The sequence below is a fragment of the Oryctolagus cuniculus genome, chromosome 1 (assembly GCF_051225735.1).
Source record: "Oryctolagus cuniculus isolate XC-2025 breed Fujian yellow rabbit chromosome 1, ASM5122573v1, whole genome shotgun sequence".
Taxonomy (NCBI): domain Eukaryota; kingdom Metazoa; phylum Chordata; class Mammalia; order Lagomorpha; family Leporidae; genus Oryctolagus; species Oryctolagus cuniculus.
The window spans coordinates 83,894,173-83,910,091 of record NC_142867.1 but is presented as its reverse complement, the minus strand read 5'-3'; the positions used below and the strand labels follow the sequence as shown (position 1 = coordinate 83,910,091).

At 41.4% G+C, this 15,919-nt stretch overlaps 1 protein-coding gene across 7 annotated transcripts in view; it reads right to left on the bottom strand.

Annotated features, from left to right (window-relative positions):
• Positions 1 to 15,919, bottom strand: part of FAT3 (FAT atypical cadherin 3) — a 687,279-nt gene that overhangs the window by 364,468 nt on the left and 306,892 nt on the right. For all 7 annotated transcript variants that reach the window (XM_051850343.3, XM_089312010.1, XM_089312007.1 and 4 more), the window contains one exon: positions 5,076 to 5,390. In XM_051850343.3, coding sequence (XP_051706303.3) covers positions 5,076 to 5,390 — 315 coding nt within the window. The remainder of the gene's footprint in view (positions 1 to 5,075; positions 5,391 to 15,919) is intronic.

Sequence of the window (15,919 nt, the reverse complement as noted above, 5' to 3'; positions counted from 1 at the left end):
CACCGGGTTCTAGTCCCGGTGTCCCGGTCCAGGCGCCGGATTCTTTCCCGGGTGCCCCTCTTCCAGGCCAGCTCTCTGCTGTGGCCCGGGAGTGCAGTGGAGGATGGCCCAAGTGCTTGGGCCCTGCACCTGCATGGGAGACCAGGAGAAGCACCTGGCTCCTGGCTTTGGATCAGCGTGGTGCACCAGCTGCAGCGCACCCACCGCAGCAGACATTGTGGGGTGAACCAACGGAAAAAGGAAGACCTTTCTCTCTCTCTCTTTCTCACTGTCCACTCTGCCTGGCCCAAAAAAAAAAAAAAAAAAAAAAAAAAGAAATGGACTTCAGGGCAACTGGTGCGGTAGAGTGATTTAAGCCAGTGCTATGGGGCCAGCATCCCACACTGGAGTGACAGTTCAAGATCTGGCTACACCACCCCTGATCCAGTTCCCTGGTAGTACACCTGATAAAGCAGCATAAGATGACTCAAGGACTAGGGCCCCAGCCTCTATTGTGGGAGCCCTGGATGGAGTTCCTGGCTTCTGGCTATTGCAGCCATTTGGGGAGTGAACCAGCAGATGGAAGATATCATCAGACTGCAAAATAAAAGAGATGTGCCTATTTGCTATTTCTAATATTTATAACACTCCAGACATTTATTACTCCTGAAAAATTCTCTTTCTGATGTTACTATACCTCTGAAAACTATCTCAAGTAGCTATGGATGGGCTTTCAAGTTTGACTTAACTAGTTTATATTCCCCAGGTAGTCATATGGCTCACTCGCTCTCTGCTAATCAACCCATTCCTCATGGCACATACCTGGTCTATAACCACAGCTTATTGTCCATAGAGTTAAAGTGTTCATTTTTAATGAACGGTGGCCTTACAAGTATATCGTATGTGTGATTGTCCTATATTTCCCATGAGACAAAATTATGTGAGTACACAAGCATATGTATACTTCTATTGTATCACTCATCAGCACCTGGAATGTAGAACAACAGCAACATACAATGCACTTTATAAAACTGAATTGAAGGTTCCTATAAACAGTAAGGCAAGGCCTTTCACCAAGTATGCCTTCCCCAAAAGACAGCAGAGTGGAGGCAGTCTGCTTGCACTTTGCACAAAATTCTTTCCTGCGGGGAATATGGAATGACCATACTGGTAGCTGATACTGATTGAGTGCTGTACTGAATCCTGGCATGCTGACCCAGCACTAAGTGGTTTCCATGCTATGGACAAACCTAAAACACACATTCTGAAGCTCTAAAACAACTTCCCACCCTTGTTGCTCAATCCAGCCTGCATGACAACTGAGTGGTCAGCCTGAATCTCTCTGCAAGTTCTGTAAGGAAGCAAAGCTCCTACCACCAGGAAAGAGACAAGTGAACATTAATGTGTTGGCATCTCCTCCTCAACATGTGCGTAGGCATCTCTTACTACCTAAAGCTGTATTTGATTGAATTCAACTGCTGTGCCTGGAATCAATCAAACATCCTCTTGATTAAGACCTCACAGAATTACAGCTTTTGTTTTTCTTTTGAATCTACAGGAACTACTGTGAAAAGTCCACAGACTATTGATTCTAAGTAATTCTAGGTCTGGTAGAAAAAAACCAAATGGTTCTTTGGGTAGGGAACAGAATGTTCAAATAGAAATTTTTCTTCTCCATGTTTGGTTTGGGAACATGACATCTGTTATCTGCTAGAAGCTGTAGACCATAATTACTGACTTCATTTGAGTTTGCATTAATTGTTTTAACCTTTATTATGTGGTACATTACCAAAACAAAACAAAACTATATATTTCAGCTCTACTGCAGAGGAAGGCACAAAAGGTCAATTTTTCAGATTTAACGGGCATTTGAAAATTTCTAAAGCATACATCTTGCCTAAAAATAGTGGTAAGCTTCATCTCTTGCTTTATTTTTAAGAAATGTTATATTGATGGGACTATTTCAGACAAATGACTTGAGAGAGACAAGAAATGCCAAATATTACAGCTTCTATGAGAGAGTTCATTGAGCTAGTTTAAGCTTTCTGTGCAAACACTGTGATACTTACAGCAATATGCTTAGTAAGAATATCACTAGGCTTCAGTTCTTCAAATTTCATTGATATTAGGCATAGTAATAACAGGATTCTTATATCACTTTGTAGTTTACCAACAGCCTTCAAACACTTAACATTCATTCTTCATGAGCAACCTTGGTGGATAAGTAAGGTCATTCTCCTTTTCCAGATAAGAAACTGAGGTCCACAGAGATTAAATGACATGTCATGTTGGGGTAAAGCAGTCAAGATGGAATATCAACTTCTGTTGCAGGAGTTCAATCCACTAAGCATGCGTTAAACATTTTACATTAGGACTCCCAGATTCCTGGCAACCTGCTTTCTCACTGGCAAATGGATTTCAGGGAGATTTAATAACCTGCTCAAGGTTACAAAGCTCATGAGGTCAGCACTGTGCCATTTAGTCTGCTCTCTCTGTTGTGACCCACGGTGTGTTCTAGTTAAGACATGCAAAACAAGGATTTAAAATCCAGGACCTCTAAGCCCAAGTGTTACTTCTTCCATGAAGTACTCTCTAACCATCGTGTTCACTAACCCATCACAACCATTTCATTATTTTAACACACAATACATATTTGTTCATCATCCTTTTAATTTCATGGTACTCTGAGCTCTTCAAAGGCTTGGACCATACCTTAAGTTTATAACTCTACTGATAAGAGCTTGTTTGAAAACTAACAGACACAATAAGAGCCTAGTGACTGAATACATGGATAAATCAAGTCTACTATTTTCTTATTTGCATGAGAACTATAGAATTTGCTGTGTAATTTTTTTAAGCTTTATTTATTTGAAAGATACAGCAACAGACAGAGTGGGAAAGACAGAGACAGAGACAGAGAGAGATCTTTCATCTGCTGAATCACTCCCCAAGTGGCTGCAAAAGCCAGGGCTGGGCCAGGCCAAAGTCAGGAGCCAGGAGCTCCAGTCAGGCCACCAAGAACTCTGTCCTGGTCTCCCACACGGGTGGCTGGAGGCCAAATACTTGGGACATCTTCTGCTGCCTTCCCAGGTGCATTATCAGGAAGCTAGATCCTAAGTGGAGAAGTGAGGATTTTAACTGACACTCTGCCGTTCCAAGTGGCAGCTAGTCCTGCTGCTCCACAACATCAGCCAGAAATATTGTGTATTTTTTTTTTCAGACAATTAGACAATCAGACAAAAATGTCATTCTTGGCAAGAATGTTTTTAAAAACTATGGAAATAGAGAGACTATGAATATGATTAAGGCTGTTACTATGCAGCATATGCCCAACTGTGATAATACTGGGCTTCTTTAAAATTCATGTGCAAACTTTTAAGAGCTATGCAAAAGGAAGCTCCAGTTACATAAGAGTACATATTCTTCTATGCATGTAAAGGGCAGTCCAATTTCACATCCAACTCCAATTCTTTCTTCTGGCTGTTCCTCTTTCTTCATTTTCAATGCAAAGTGGTCCAAGAGATTCGCTGAAAAACCGCCCTTCTGCAGCAGTTGTGTCAACTTTGATGGGACACTATCTGTCTTTGTTCTCTCCTACCCTCTCTCCCTCCTCCCCTACCACTGGGCCTCTTGAATGTGCACAATGTTCAAATGTTTTTCCCTGTTGTCACCTTCCTCAGAGCTCTGTGGTAGGAGAAAGTGAATGAGGAGGGGCTTCCTAGCACAGGGCAGGGGTTCATTCTTTGGGTGGCACTTCTCCCACTTAATACAGTTCCAAAAGGTTGGACCAGGTTCCAAACTGCAGAGTCCGCTCATCCACATATGCAGGTCTCCATCAGACCTCCCTTTGTGTTATAAACAAGCACAAGTCAAATCCTAATGCAATACTGTTAGAATGCAGAAGTTTGCTAATCAAAATGAGTGACTCACCATTAGAGAAAACCAATAGTTACTGAAAGACTGATGAAGAGAGGGAAAAGGATGGTGTGGGGAAGCAGTGGAGTGAGAGAAGTGTGGCTGTCTTCTTGGGATTGTACCTATGGAATGCACAAATCTGTTGCCTTTATATTAATAAACTTTTTAAAATGAAAAAAAAAAAAAACCTGGCATTCTCTTCAAATTAAGTTAGTGGGAGCCTGACATTTAAGAAATACTTGAGGTCAGACATATCTTTCTACTTTAATAAACACAGAAAACTATATCAGTAGTTCTACTGGAATCTGAGACTGTCCACACCAAAAATACTATCAACAAAACCAACCTAGCCTAACTATTGACTGGTATCAACTCACTTGACCAAGGTAAAAGTAATTTACAGCATTCTAAAACACAGTGCTTGGAGGTCCCAACCATTGCAACTCTGAGTCAGCTCTAAAAGAGGAAATCACAAGTAATGAATCTCTAACAATGACTCTGCAAATCATTTGTCCCACGTAGGTCCTTGTCTCAGAATGCAGTCAGCAAACCATAGCCCTTTGGTCTTTAGGTACTTCTGACCCTTCCAACAACAAACAAAGTTTTTATTATATCTCTAGAAAATCTTTGAGCAACAGATCAAAGATTTTAGTCTTTTTTACAAAGACTAACACACTGGAAGTTTGTTGTTTTTTTTTTTTTTGAAGTGTTAACACTTCCTTAATGGATAGTACAGGAATTGCAAAACATTCTGGGGCTTAAAGTTAAGGCTTTAAGCAGATCATTTCTGGGATTCAGTTAGACCAAGCAAGGGAGAAGTTCCCAGTCACAAAGGTGTCGCAAAGCCAGCCTACCTAAAGACCTCAGCACAGGACAGGATACTGTCTCCCAAGAAGGAGAAGGGGGTAGTTGGCTCTCCCAGGAGCTTTGAAATCACATTCTTATTACCACAAGTAAAGCAAATATATAGCTTTCAGAGAAAAGTCTCAGATTTTTGTGGGATCACTTCACCTGTGTCAGGTGAAAATAAAACATACCAAACATACTGAATGTTCACCTTTTCAGAAAGGAAAGACACTATTCAGAAAGGAAGACACTATTCTCTAAATAAATGTGTATAGTAAGTATCAGGCTAATGAATTTAAAAGCTAAACTACCAATTGAAAAAGTCATACTCTTACCTGTTTTGATATTCATGGCAAAAAAATTCTGAGGGTTCCCACTTGTAATCCTGTATGTCAGTTTTTCATTGGAGCTGGAATCTGGATCTTCAGCTTGGATCTGAATGACAGATACATCCTTGGGAGAATTTTCCATGACAACAGGATAATAAATAGGTTCTGAGGTCAGTGGGGCATTGTCATTCACGTCTTCAACTTCAATGTAGACCTCAATGGTAGAATAGAGTGGAACCACGCCCCGGTCTGTGGCATACACTGTCAGCCAGTATGACCCCGTTGTCTCTCGATCAAGAATGTCTGCAGCAGTGATGACCCCTAAAAAAGGAAATAGAGAACATGAATGCTACAGCAAAATAAGGAGACATTAAGTAAAAAACCCCAAATTCCAGAGGGCCACACTAAATAGTCTTGGCATATAGGAAAAAAAAAATGATAAGATTAAATTAAAATGACTCTTGGCATAACAGAAATGATTTTATGCAGGGCCATATATATTAAATAGTTCTGTTTTTGAAGTATAATCACATTCACAAATACTTTATTTGAATTTTGGAGGCAGACATCACACACATGCATACACACAAAGGAGACAATATGGGGGAACAGAAAAAGAGTGGGCTGGGTGTCAAAACAGTTCCCATGCTACATGGGAAATTGTTGCAATATCAAATCAACACCTCCAAATGATCAGGTATTGAATTGATTTTCTTTGCAACAAAAAGCTGCTGTGGGGTAAATTATTTCATCTGTTTATTCACAAAGAGTGAGAAAGACTTTTTAAAGATCTTTTACCTGTAGGAAAAGAAAATATTTTGCCTGCAAGTATGTAAGCTTCTTTCACCCTACTTCTCTGCACATCAAGTATCAGTTACTGCACAATGAGATTTCCTGACTGGGCTCGGTCTTCCTCAGGAACTCCAGAGAGGACTCTAAGGAAAACTCTGAGGCTCTTTGGGAGGTGCTCATATCCAGTCATTTTAAAATAGGAGTGCAACAATGCCTGGTGTGTTCTCTCACACCTTTCCTATTTTACAGTTGAAACAAGTGCCAACCAGGAAATTAGATGTCTGCCAGAGAAGCCAAAGAGAAAATACAGTACTCTCATATATCTTCGTAGCTCTCACCCAAATCACCAGGCTGCAGAAATGTACGGTAGGGACAAGGTCAGAAACAATGTCCAAAGTGATGCCAAAACTCTTGGGATTCAGTTTATAAAAACACTAAAAGTAAACGGGGTGTGCATACTCATGGAGTGTGTGGAATTCATGTAAATCCCCACACCATAAAAGACATCACTGGAAATGGTCAACAAGCAGTTCTTGATTTTCGCCCTGATTCCTCTATCCTCAGTATTCCTGTTGAACTTCCGTCTAAATTAGGCACATAATTTGACCTATAATCCCTGTATAAGCAAAATGCCACATACAGCAGCTAAGACTTAGGAAGGCATCGAATCAAAAAAGATTGGAATATTCAAAGTTGCCTAAAACCCAGAATAGCTAAAATATTTGAAGGAATATAACCCAGTTGCTGTCAAAGTTTCAGCCCCAAAAGTTATTCACCAAAGAATGCAGCATAGGATATGCCATGTGCCAAAACACAACTTTAATTACCTTCCACAGAAATAGGTAAACACAGGAGCTACTGTAGAATCTTGGGTGATGCCTGCGAGGCAGAATAGAAATGCCCACATGAAATTAGATGAAGAGGCACCAGATAATAGAACAGGAAGGAAACAAGATGTGACTTATGACTATAAAGACAGTCATGTGTTTTCCTTGATTGAAAGAATAGTAACAGTGTTATCAATTGGGTTGAGTCAGAATAGAATGTCAACATGATGTTAAAGTACAAAAAGGATTCTGAAGGCTGGAGACCTGGGCAGGTGTGAGCACATATAAGTACAGGAACCAGGCCCAGTTTCATGGAGCATCCAGAGCGGTCAAGAACCACCCACCACACAGACAGGAAAGGTGCTGCCACCCAAGGGAGACAGAACTCTGCAAGTCAAAGAGTGGAGAAGTGACAGGGAATCAAGCAGTCTCTGGAATGCAAACATAGATCAGACAGAAATGAGCAGGGGTGGGGGATACAGGTTACAAAAGCAGATCTACAGACATTGAGTGAGACACATCCAGTATCTACTGGACTCTGTGCTGGACATGGAGGAAGAGAGATAAGCAAGAGTGTCTCTGTCCTCCATCCTCAAGAGACTCCCAATCCTTCCATGAAGGCAGATTTCTAATCAGAAGGTCTGTACTAATGAGGTGATATAGCAGAGCCAACAGCCAAGAGGACCGAGTTTTGCCTGACCTAGGATAAGGGCAAAGAATCTAGAACCAGAAGATGGTGGGAGGAAAGGAAAACAGCATCACTGAGGAGTCATAACATTCTAGGTTGCTTGTAACATGGCTTCCCTTTAATATAAACTTCATAATCTTTTATAGCTTAGGCCCCAAGTGGGTAATTTGCTCAGCTAACTGGAGAAGAACCCTAACTTCTCTGCCTCAATATCCCAGTTACAAATTTAGAATATATTACTCGCTACCTATTTGACCCTCAACAAGGGGTTCAATCAAAGCAAACCTAGTTTTCTTAGACATTTTTCAGTGTTGTAATGATCATTAAAAGCATGCAAAGAGTTTGGTAAAATTCTTGCCAAAGAATAGAAGCCGAGTGCCTCAAAAGCAACATCACAAGATTTATAAATAGTAAGCACATTCCAAAACAGAGGAGAATCTTGAAAGGTGAGGAGTTTGTCATGGGCTGTCACATTGTTTTTTTTTTTTTTTTTCCCCTTTTTCTTCTTTGGTCATATGGTATTCCTGTTTATTCTTTGTGATCTGCCCATGACGTAGGAGTCAGTTTTTCATTATTTTAACTAAGATACTAGATAGGAATTTCTTAGGAAGGAAAAAGTTTAGTATAATTTGAAGGTTCACAATTTCAAATGAAACAGCCTCAACTGTCCAGGCATCTGCTGAGGTAGAAGGAGTCAAGATGATTACATGGCAAACCAGGAAGCAGAAACGACATGGGGGGTGGGGGGTCTCGCATCACCTGCCTTCCATGTGGTCTCTCCATGTAATGCCAGAATGATATGAACATGAGGCATATCCAATCCAATCATTTCCCAAAGACACTCAATTATACTAACTCAATCATTATCACAAACCCATTAACTGTTAACAGAGTTTCAGTGTATGCCTGAGTCTGAGGAGACATATCATATTATATGACACTTTCATATAAAAGTACTTGGGCATTTGGAAGGGAACAGCAGAGTAAAATCACTAAAGAGGAAACATAACGCAATAAGTAACAAACTCAAAGAAACAGTTCTTGTTTGTCACCTTGCCTGCCTCACTTACTATACACATATTTGCACACTCACACAGGGGCAAGCACACACACACAGACTTACAGTCACAATATTGCTTTGTGATCCTTGGAAGTCATTTAACTCTTTTTCCTTCCATCTGTCAAACTGGAAGATGCTACATCACAAGCCTTGGAAATTGAATTATTTTGAGCAGTCCTTGGATGAAAGGCAAATTAAAATATAGTGGTGGGGTTTTACACTCTTTTAAATGAAAGATCAAACACATTCCTTAAAAATTGCAATTATTAAAATAAAGTACGTCTATGGCTATGTTTACTCAGTATCTAGAAGTGCAAATGAGTGTTCAGGCGTAAGATTCATGATCAAAAAATTTGAGGACAAAATGAAATGGATGAGTCTGAAATGTGTTAATTATTATAAGATTCACACAAGGCTCCATATTAACACCACCAACGTCCAGCATTATGATTTTCTTGCTTCCATCTACGCTTCCATAGCTAATCACACTGTATGTGGTTACAACTTGAAACATGACCTCTTCTGAGCAAAAATCACTGCTGAGGCTAGCCAGCAATTGTCAAAATCACACATCATGACGCCTAAGCTTTGTGACAACTGTCGCATTTTTCACTGCTTTTCAAATATTAATTATTTAACATATAAAAAACTGCAAACAATTTGGTAAATTTGGATATGCATCAAACCATCACCACAATCAAGATAACATATCTAGTATCCCCCAAAGTATCCTGCATTCCATTTTTATTTTTAAAAATTCACATTCATTTATTTTCATTTTATTTGAAAAGGAGGGAGGGAGACAGAAATAGAGAAGAAGGAGAGATACAACAATCTTCTATCCACTGCTTTGCTCCCCAAATGCCTAGAACGGCCAGGGCAAGGCCAAGCTGAAGCCAGGAACCTGGAACTCAGTATGGATTTCCCATATGGGTGGCAGGGACCAAAGTACTTGAACCATCATCTGCTCCCTAGGATACAGATTAGGAAGGAGCTGGATCAAAAGCAAAGGAGCCAGGACAGAAACTGAGCCATCTGATACGGGGTGTGGTCAAAGCAAGAGGCATGTTAACATTGTACCAAATACCTGCCCCATCTTTCTAAATATTTTAAAGATTTATTTACTTATTTGAAAGTTATAGTAAGATAAGGAGAGACAGAAATGAGAGAGAGAGAGACAGGAGAGAGAGAAAGAGACAAGAGGGAGAGAGAGAGAAAAAAAATTTTTTTTTTCATCTGCTGGTTCACTCCCCAAATGGCTGCAGTGGCCAAGCCAAAGCCAGAAGCTTCATCAGGGTTTCCAGTGTGGATGCAGAAGCCCAAGCACTTGGGTTGTGTGGGGAGCAACTTGGACTATACTGTTACTGGAATTAAGACTTATTCTATGCATCTGCTCTCCCACAATATGGTGCTGGGAGAGAAGAAAGCAGCTTCTACACAGCTGCCTCCAGTTCAGCCAATAAACTGTAGGACTTGCTCCTGATTGGAGGAGAGCAGCGTACTCGGCGTGTGGGCAGCCGAGTTGGGATTGGCAGAGGAGGACTATAAAGGAGGAGAGAGACGGCATGCACCAGGAACATCTAAGGGGAACATCTAAGGGGAACATCTAAGGGGAACACCTGTGCAGCCCCCGAGAGAGCCGGCCGGCGGTGTGCCGCTCCCCTGCGGAAGTGGGGAATGTGGCAGGGGGAACCGCCCTTCCACGGAGGTGGAAGGGACAGTAGCCAACCCGGGAAGAACCAGCAGCAAACCCGGGGAGGGCCGAGCAGACGAAAGAACAGCGCAGGGTCCTGTGTCGTTCCTCCACGAAGATGGGGAGCGACATAATGGTGCCATGACTCGGATAGGAAACTTAGGAGGGAAGAAACGGGAAGAAATGGGAAAATATCGGAGAGAGAGACTAGCAAACAGCCTAGGGAAAAGCCGGACGAAAAAGGTGCCGGAAGAAGCTATTGAAAGCCTAGGCATAGACTCAGATACGGACTATGGGGGGAAGCTGGGAGAAATCTCTAAGGTCGAAAGCGAAAGTGAAAGCTAGAACAAACAGACTCGGATGCGGACTGTGGGGAGAAGCCAGGAGAAATGAGGGAGGAGTATTGTTGGAGGAAAGCTTGGGGAAACGTACCGGGTAGAGAAAAATGTTAGGGAAATTGAAGCCACGGGGGGCAGGCCGAGGCGGAGACGAAAGCCACTTTGGGATTCTCAAGTTAGCCCGGGAATGGGGGGCGAAGAATTGAAACCAGAAGCGGAAACGTGAGCTGGGTTGAATTCGCCAGGTTAGCCCGGGGAACTTAGATTGAATGCTAGTGGCGGAGACGTAAGCTACGCTGTGTGACTCGTGGAGGCTGCCGTGCGCAGAGAGAGCGTGCGGGGCACAAGTAGATAGGGAACGCTGGGCTAGTGCGAGACTGCGGAGTGTGCGCGCAAAGCCGAGCCGCGCAGATGAGAGAGGCGCGGGCTGAAGCGGCTCAGCCGGGAAGCCGCCGAGAAGCAGCCTCGGGGCGGGCACCGGGAAGCCGCAGGGATGAGAAACAGAAGTTTAGAAGTAAAATGAGAGAAATAGGAATGTTGGCAGACAGAAGTAAAATGGGAGAAATAGGAATGCCCGGAGATAGAGAAATAGAGAAATAGAAAGGCCTCCCCACAATACTGCAATGAGAAGGCTTGGATTCGGTCTGCCTGATTAGTGAGGCGATGAGCACCTGCAGGCGGCTAGCAGCTTATGCACCGCAGGTCACCGAAGACGGGCACGTTATTAACATCAATAGTCTCCCCACAATACCGCAATGAGAGAGCTTGGATTCGGTCTGCCTGATTAGTAAGGCGGTAAGCACCAGCGGGCAGCTCAACCAGAGTGTGAGCTGCAGGTCACCGAAGATAGGCACGTTATCAACACCAATAAGTCACCCCACAACATGGCAATGAGAGAGCTTGGATTCGGTCTGCCTGATTAAGGCGGTAAGCACCAGCAGGCGGCTCGACCAGAGTATGAGCCGCAGGTCACCGAAGACAGGCACGCATCAGCGCCTAAAAACCTCCTCACAACATGGCGAAGAGAGGACCCGGATTCGGTTTGCCTGATTGATAGGACTTGTAAGAACCTGTGGCAACTCTAGCAAGCAGAGCAGAGTGTGTGCCACGGGGCACCGAAGACAGGCGCGTATCAACGCCAAAAATAAAAAGAAAGGGGGATCTGTGGGGAGCAATCCGGACTGGACTAAGTTACTGGAATTGGGACTTATTCTATGCATCTGCTCTCCCACAATATGGTGCTGGGAGAGAAGAAAACAGCTTCTACACAGCTGCCTCCAGTTCAGCCAATAAACTGTAGGACTTGCTCCTGATTGGAGGAGAGCAGCGTACTCGGCATGTGGGCAGCCGAGTTGGGATTGGTGGAGGAGGACTATAAAGGAGGAGAGAGACGGCATGCACCAGGAACATCTAAGGGGAACATTTAAGGGAACACCTGTGCAGCCCCCGAGAGAGCCGGCCGGCGGTGTGCCATTCCCCTGCGGAAGTGGGGAAAGTGGCCAGGGGGAACCGCCCTTCCACAGAGGTGGAAGGGACAGTAGCCAACCAGCCAACCCGGGAAGAACCAGCAGCAAACCCGGGGAGGGCCGAGCAGACGAAAGAACAGCGCAGGGTCCTGTGTTGTTCCTCCACGAAGAGGGGGAGCGACAGGTTGTCCTCTGCTGTTACATTAGTAGGGGGCTGGATCAGAAGTGGAACAGCTGGGACTCTAACCAGTGCTCATATGGAATGCCAGCACCGCAGACAGTGGCTTAACCTGCTGCGACACAGCACTGGCCGCATCCTTCTAAATTTTAATTCCTTACAACACACTCTGTGTACCTCTATGCAGCCACATATTAGCCTTCTACTGCTACAAATTACTTTGTATTTTCTATAGTCTTATAGAGCTTAAATCATACAATATATATTCCTTTTCTTCTGTTTTATTTTTTCACTCAGAATAATTATTTAGGGATGAGTCCACACTATTGTGTATATGACATTAGATCATTTCTTAGTAATATTCTATCGTGTGGATACATCACAGTTTTTAAAACGTTGACCTGTGCAGCATGGAAAGCCAAGACACTCTGGCAAAAAGATCTCTGTGAGTGAGATCCCAGTGGAAAGAACAGGTCTTCAAAGAAGGAGGTACCTTTCTCTGAAGGGAGGAGAGAACCTCCACTTTGACTATGACCTTGTCTAAACAAGATAAGAGTCGGAGAACTCAGAGGGCTTCCATAGCCTTGGAAACTCATGACTGGAGCATAGGGAGATTACTGATGCCATAGACAGGAGTGTCAATTGGTAAAGCCAACAACAGGAGTCACTGTGCACTTACTCCTCATGTAGGATCTCTGTCCTTAATGTGCTGTGCATTGAGATTTAATGCTATAACGAGTACTCAAACAATATATTTCACTTTGTGTTTCTATGGGGGTGCAAACTGTCGAAATCTTTACTTAATGCATACTAAACTGATCCTCTGTAAAAAAAAAAAAAAAAAAAAAAAAAAAAAAGAAATTATCAACTCCCAACTTGACTCTCACTGGGATTAAACATGACAATAGGTCTGATCTGATTTCATCATCATTTAAAAAAAATCATCTATTATTTTTCACTTTATGTTTCTGTGTGGGAGCAAACTGTTGAAATCCTTACTTAATGTGTGCTAGGCTGATCTTCTGTATGTTAAGATAATTGAAAATGGATCTTGATGTGAATGGAAGGGGAGAGAGAGTGGGAAAGGGGAGGGTTGTGGGTGGGAGGGACGGTATGGGGGGGAAGCCATTGTAATCCATAAGTCGTACTTTAGAAATTCATATTCATTAAATAAAAGTTAAAAAAAAAAACAACGTTGACCTGTGCATGGACATTTGGGTTACTTTAGCATTTTGCTATTACAAATAAAGTTGCTAAGGACACTTACATACAATTTTCATGAGACGGATACTTTCATTAGTCCTGAGTAATACTTAGAATAGCTCTATCACATTGTGGGTGTATGTTTGCATGGTTTTTATATTCCTACTTGCAATATATGTGCCAAGTTCCAGTTGCTCCATGTCTTCAATTGAGTTTAAGTTGGCAGGGCTGGTTGCCTTAATTTTAGACACGTCAATGAATCTGTAAGGGTATATCATTATAATTTTAATTTGTATCTTCCTGATAATGTTGAGCATCTTTAAAAGGCTCATCTTTCATCTGAGTTATCTTCCTTAGGTGTTCAAATGATTTATGTTTTAAAAATGGGTTTTTTTTTAAGCTTTGAGAGCTCTTTACATGTTCTAGATAAATGTTGCTTATCACATATGTGATTTGCAAATATTTTCTCCAGTCTGTGGCTTCTAGTGAATTTGAAGAACATAAATTTAAACATTTTAAATTAAAAATATTAATAATTAGACACATTTATCATGTACAATGACATTTCTTTCTTTGTGCTCCTAGAACCAGTTTAAGATTTAACAATTTTTAATATTTTGCCTTATTCATTTCACATGTAGATATATCAACATATATATATATATATATTCTTGAAAACCAGAATATGAGTATCACAAAATGTGGATTTGACAACAATGATCATAAGATGCAGAAAGAAGGGTATATTGGCATGTAGATGGTCTAATTCAGTGAAGAAAATACGTTTTGATGACAGCCAATTGTTTCTTTTACAGATCATGCTTTTGTTGTGTTAGGTGCTATATGTGATCCATTTTAGGTTTAGAATATGGTTCAATGTATGGCTCCATGTTGATTTTTTGGCATGTAGATGTTTACTATTACAGCCATTTGCTGAAAACAGCCCTTTCTCTACTGATCTGCCTTTGTACTTCCATCAAAAACCACTGACTGGGGCTGGCACTGTGGTGTAGAAGGTTAATGCTTCACCTGCAGTGCTGGGACCCCATGTGGGCACCGATTCAAGTCCCAGCTACTCCACTTCCTTTGCAGCTCTCTGCAAATGGCTCAAGTACTTGGGCATCTGCACCCATGTGGAATACCTGCAAGAAGCTCCTGGCTTCAGCCCGGCCCAGCCCCAGCCATTGCAGCCTTTTGGGGAGTGAATCAGCATATAGAAGATCTCTCTCGATCTCTGTCTCAATCTTTCTCTCGTTCTCTCTCTCTCTCTCTGTCAAAAAAAATCTTAAAAAAAAAAAAAAAAACACCTCTGACTACATATGCATGGATCTATTTGTGAGCCCTCCATTCTGTTCCACTGATCTTTGCCCCAGTCTTGATTAATTCAGCTTTATCAGTCTTGAAATGAGAAGGTGTAAGTCTTCAACTTTGTTCTTTCACAATGTTGTTTGCATTATTTCAGATCCTTTGTGTTTCCATATGAAATGTGGAATCACTTTTAAAATCCAAAAGAAATTCAGGAAGCCCATTAGGATTTTGACTGGGATTGCATTGAATTTATAGATCAATTGGCATAGAATTAACATCTTAACAACTTTGAGTATTTTGATACATAACATGGCATTTCTCTCCATTCATCTTTTTATTTAAGCAATGTTTTATAGTTGCAGAATATACATCTTGCACATTTGTTGTCAATTTTTCCATAAAATTGTCTTATTTTTGATACTATTAAAAATATCATATTTTGTTTAAAATATTTATTTATTTAAAAGAGTGACAAAGAGAAAGGAAGAAGACAAAGAAAGGTAGAGGGAGGGAGAGAAGGAAGAAAAGAGAGAGAGAGAGAGATTTTCCATCTGCTGTTTCACTTCTCAAATGTCTGTAACAGCCAGAGAGAGGTCAAGCTAAAGCTAGGAGCCAGGAGCTCCATCTGGATCTCCCATGTGGGTGACAGAAACTCAAGTACTTGGGCTATCATCCATTGCCTCTCTGGCAAATTATGAAGAAGTTGGTTTGGATGTGGAATAGCTAGGATTCAAAATAGGCACTCCAGTATGGGATGCAGGCATCCCAAGCAGCAGCTAAACTTGCTATACCACAACACTGTCTCAAAATTGTCTTTAAAATTTGTTTCTTGTTGTCAATATATGAAATTGATTTCTGTATGTTGATCTTCTACCCTGAAATTTGCTTATCAGTCCTAGGGTTTTATATATAGATGAATATATATATATATATATATATATATATATATATATATAAAATCTCTATATATGTACATTCCACAAGGTTTTCTATATAGATGATCACATCATCCTCAAATAGTTTGACAACTGCTTGCCCTTACTTTTGTTTCTACACCCAATCAGTATTTAATCACTATGTGTCTAATAAATCCAATAAATGAATTTACATTAAAGTTTCTCAATCTCTCATTCAGTAAATATTTCTTAATACATGTACTCTTGAGGTAGTGGCTATTTTTGTCTCCATTTTAAAGATAAGAAAACAGATTGGGTTAAGTAAATTATCAATGATCCCTGAGTATTAAATTTAAGATCCATTCTTCAAACTATGGTATGTCAGACTTGAGACCAGTTAT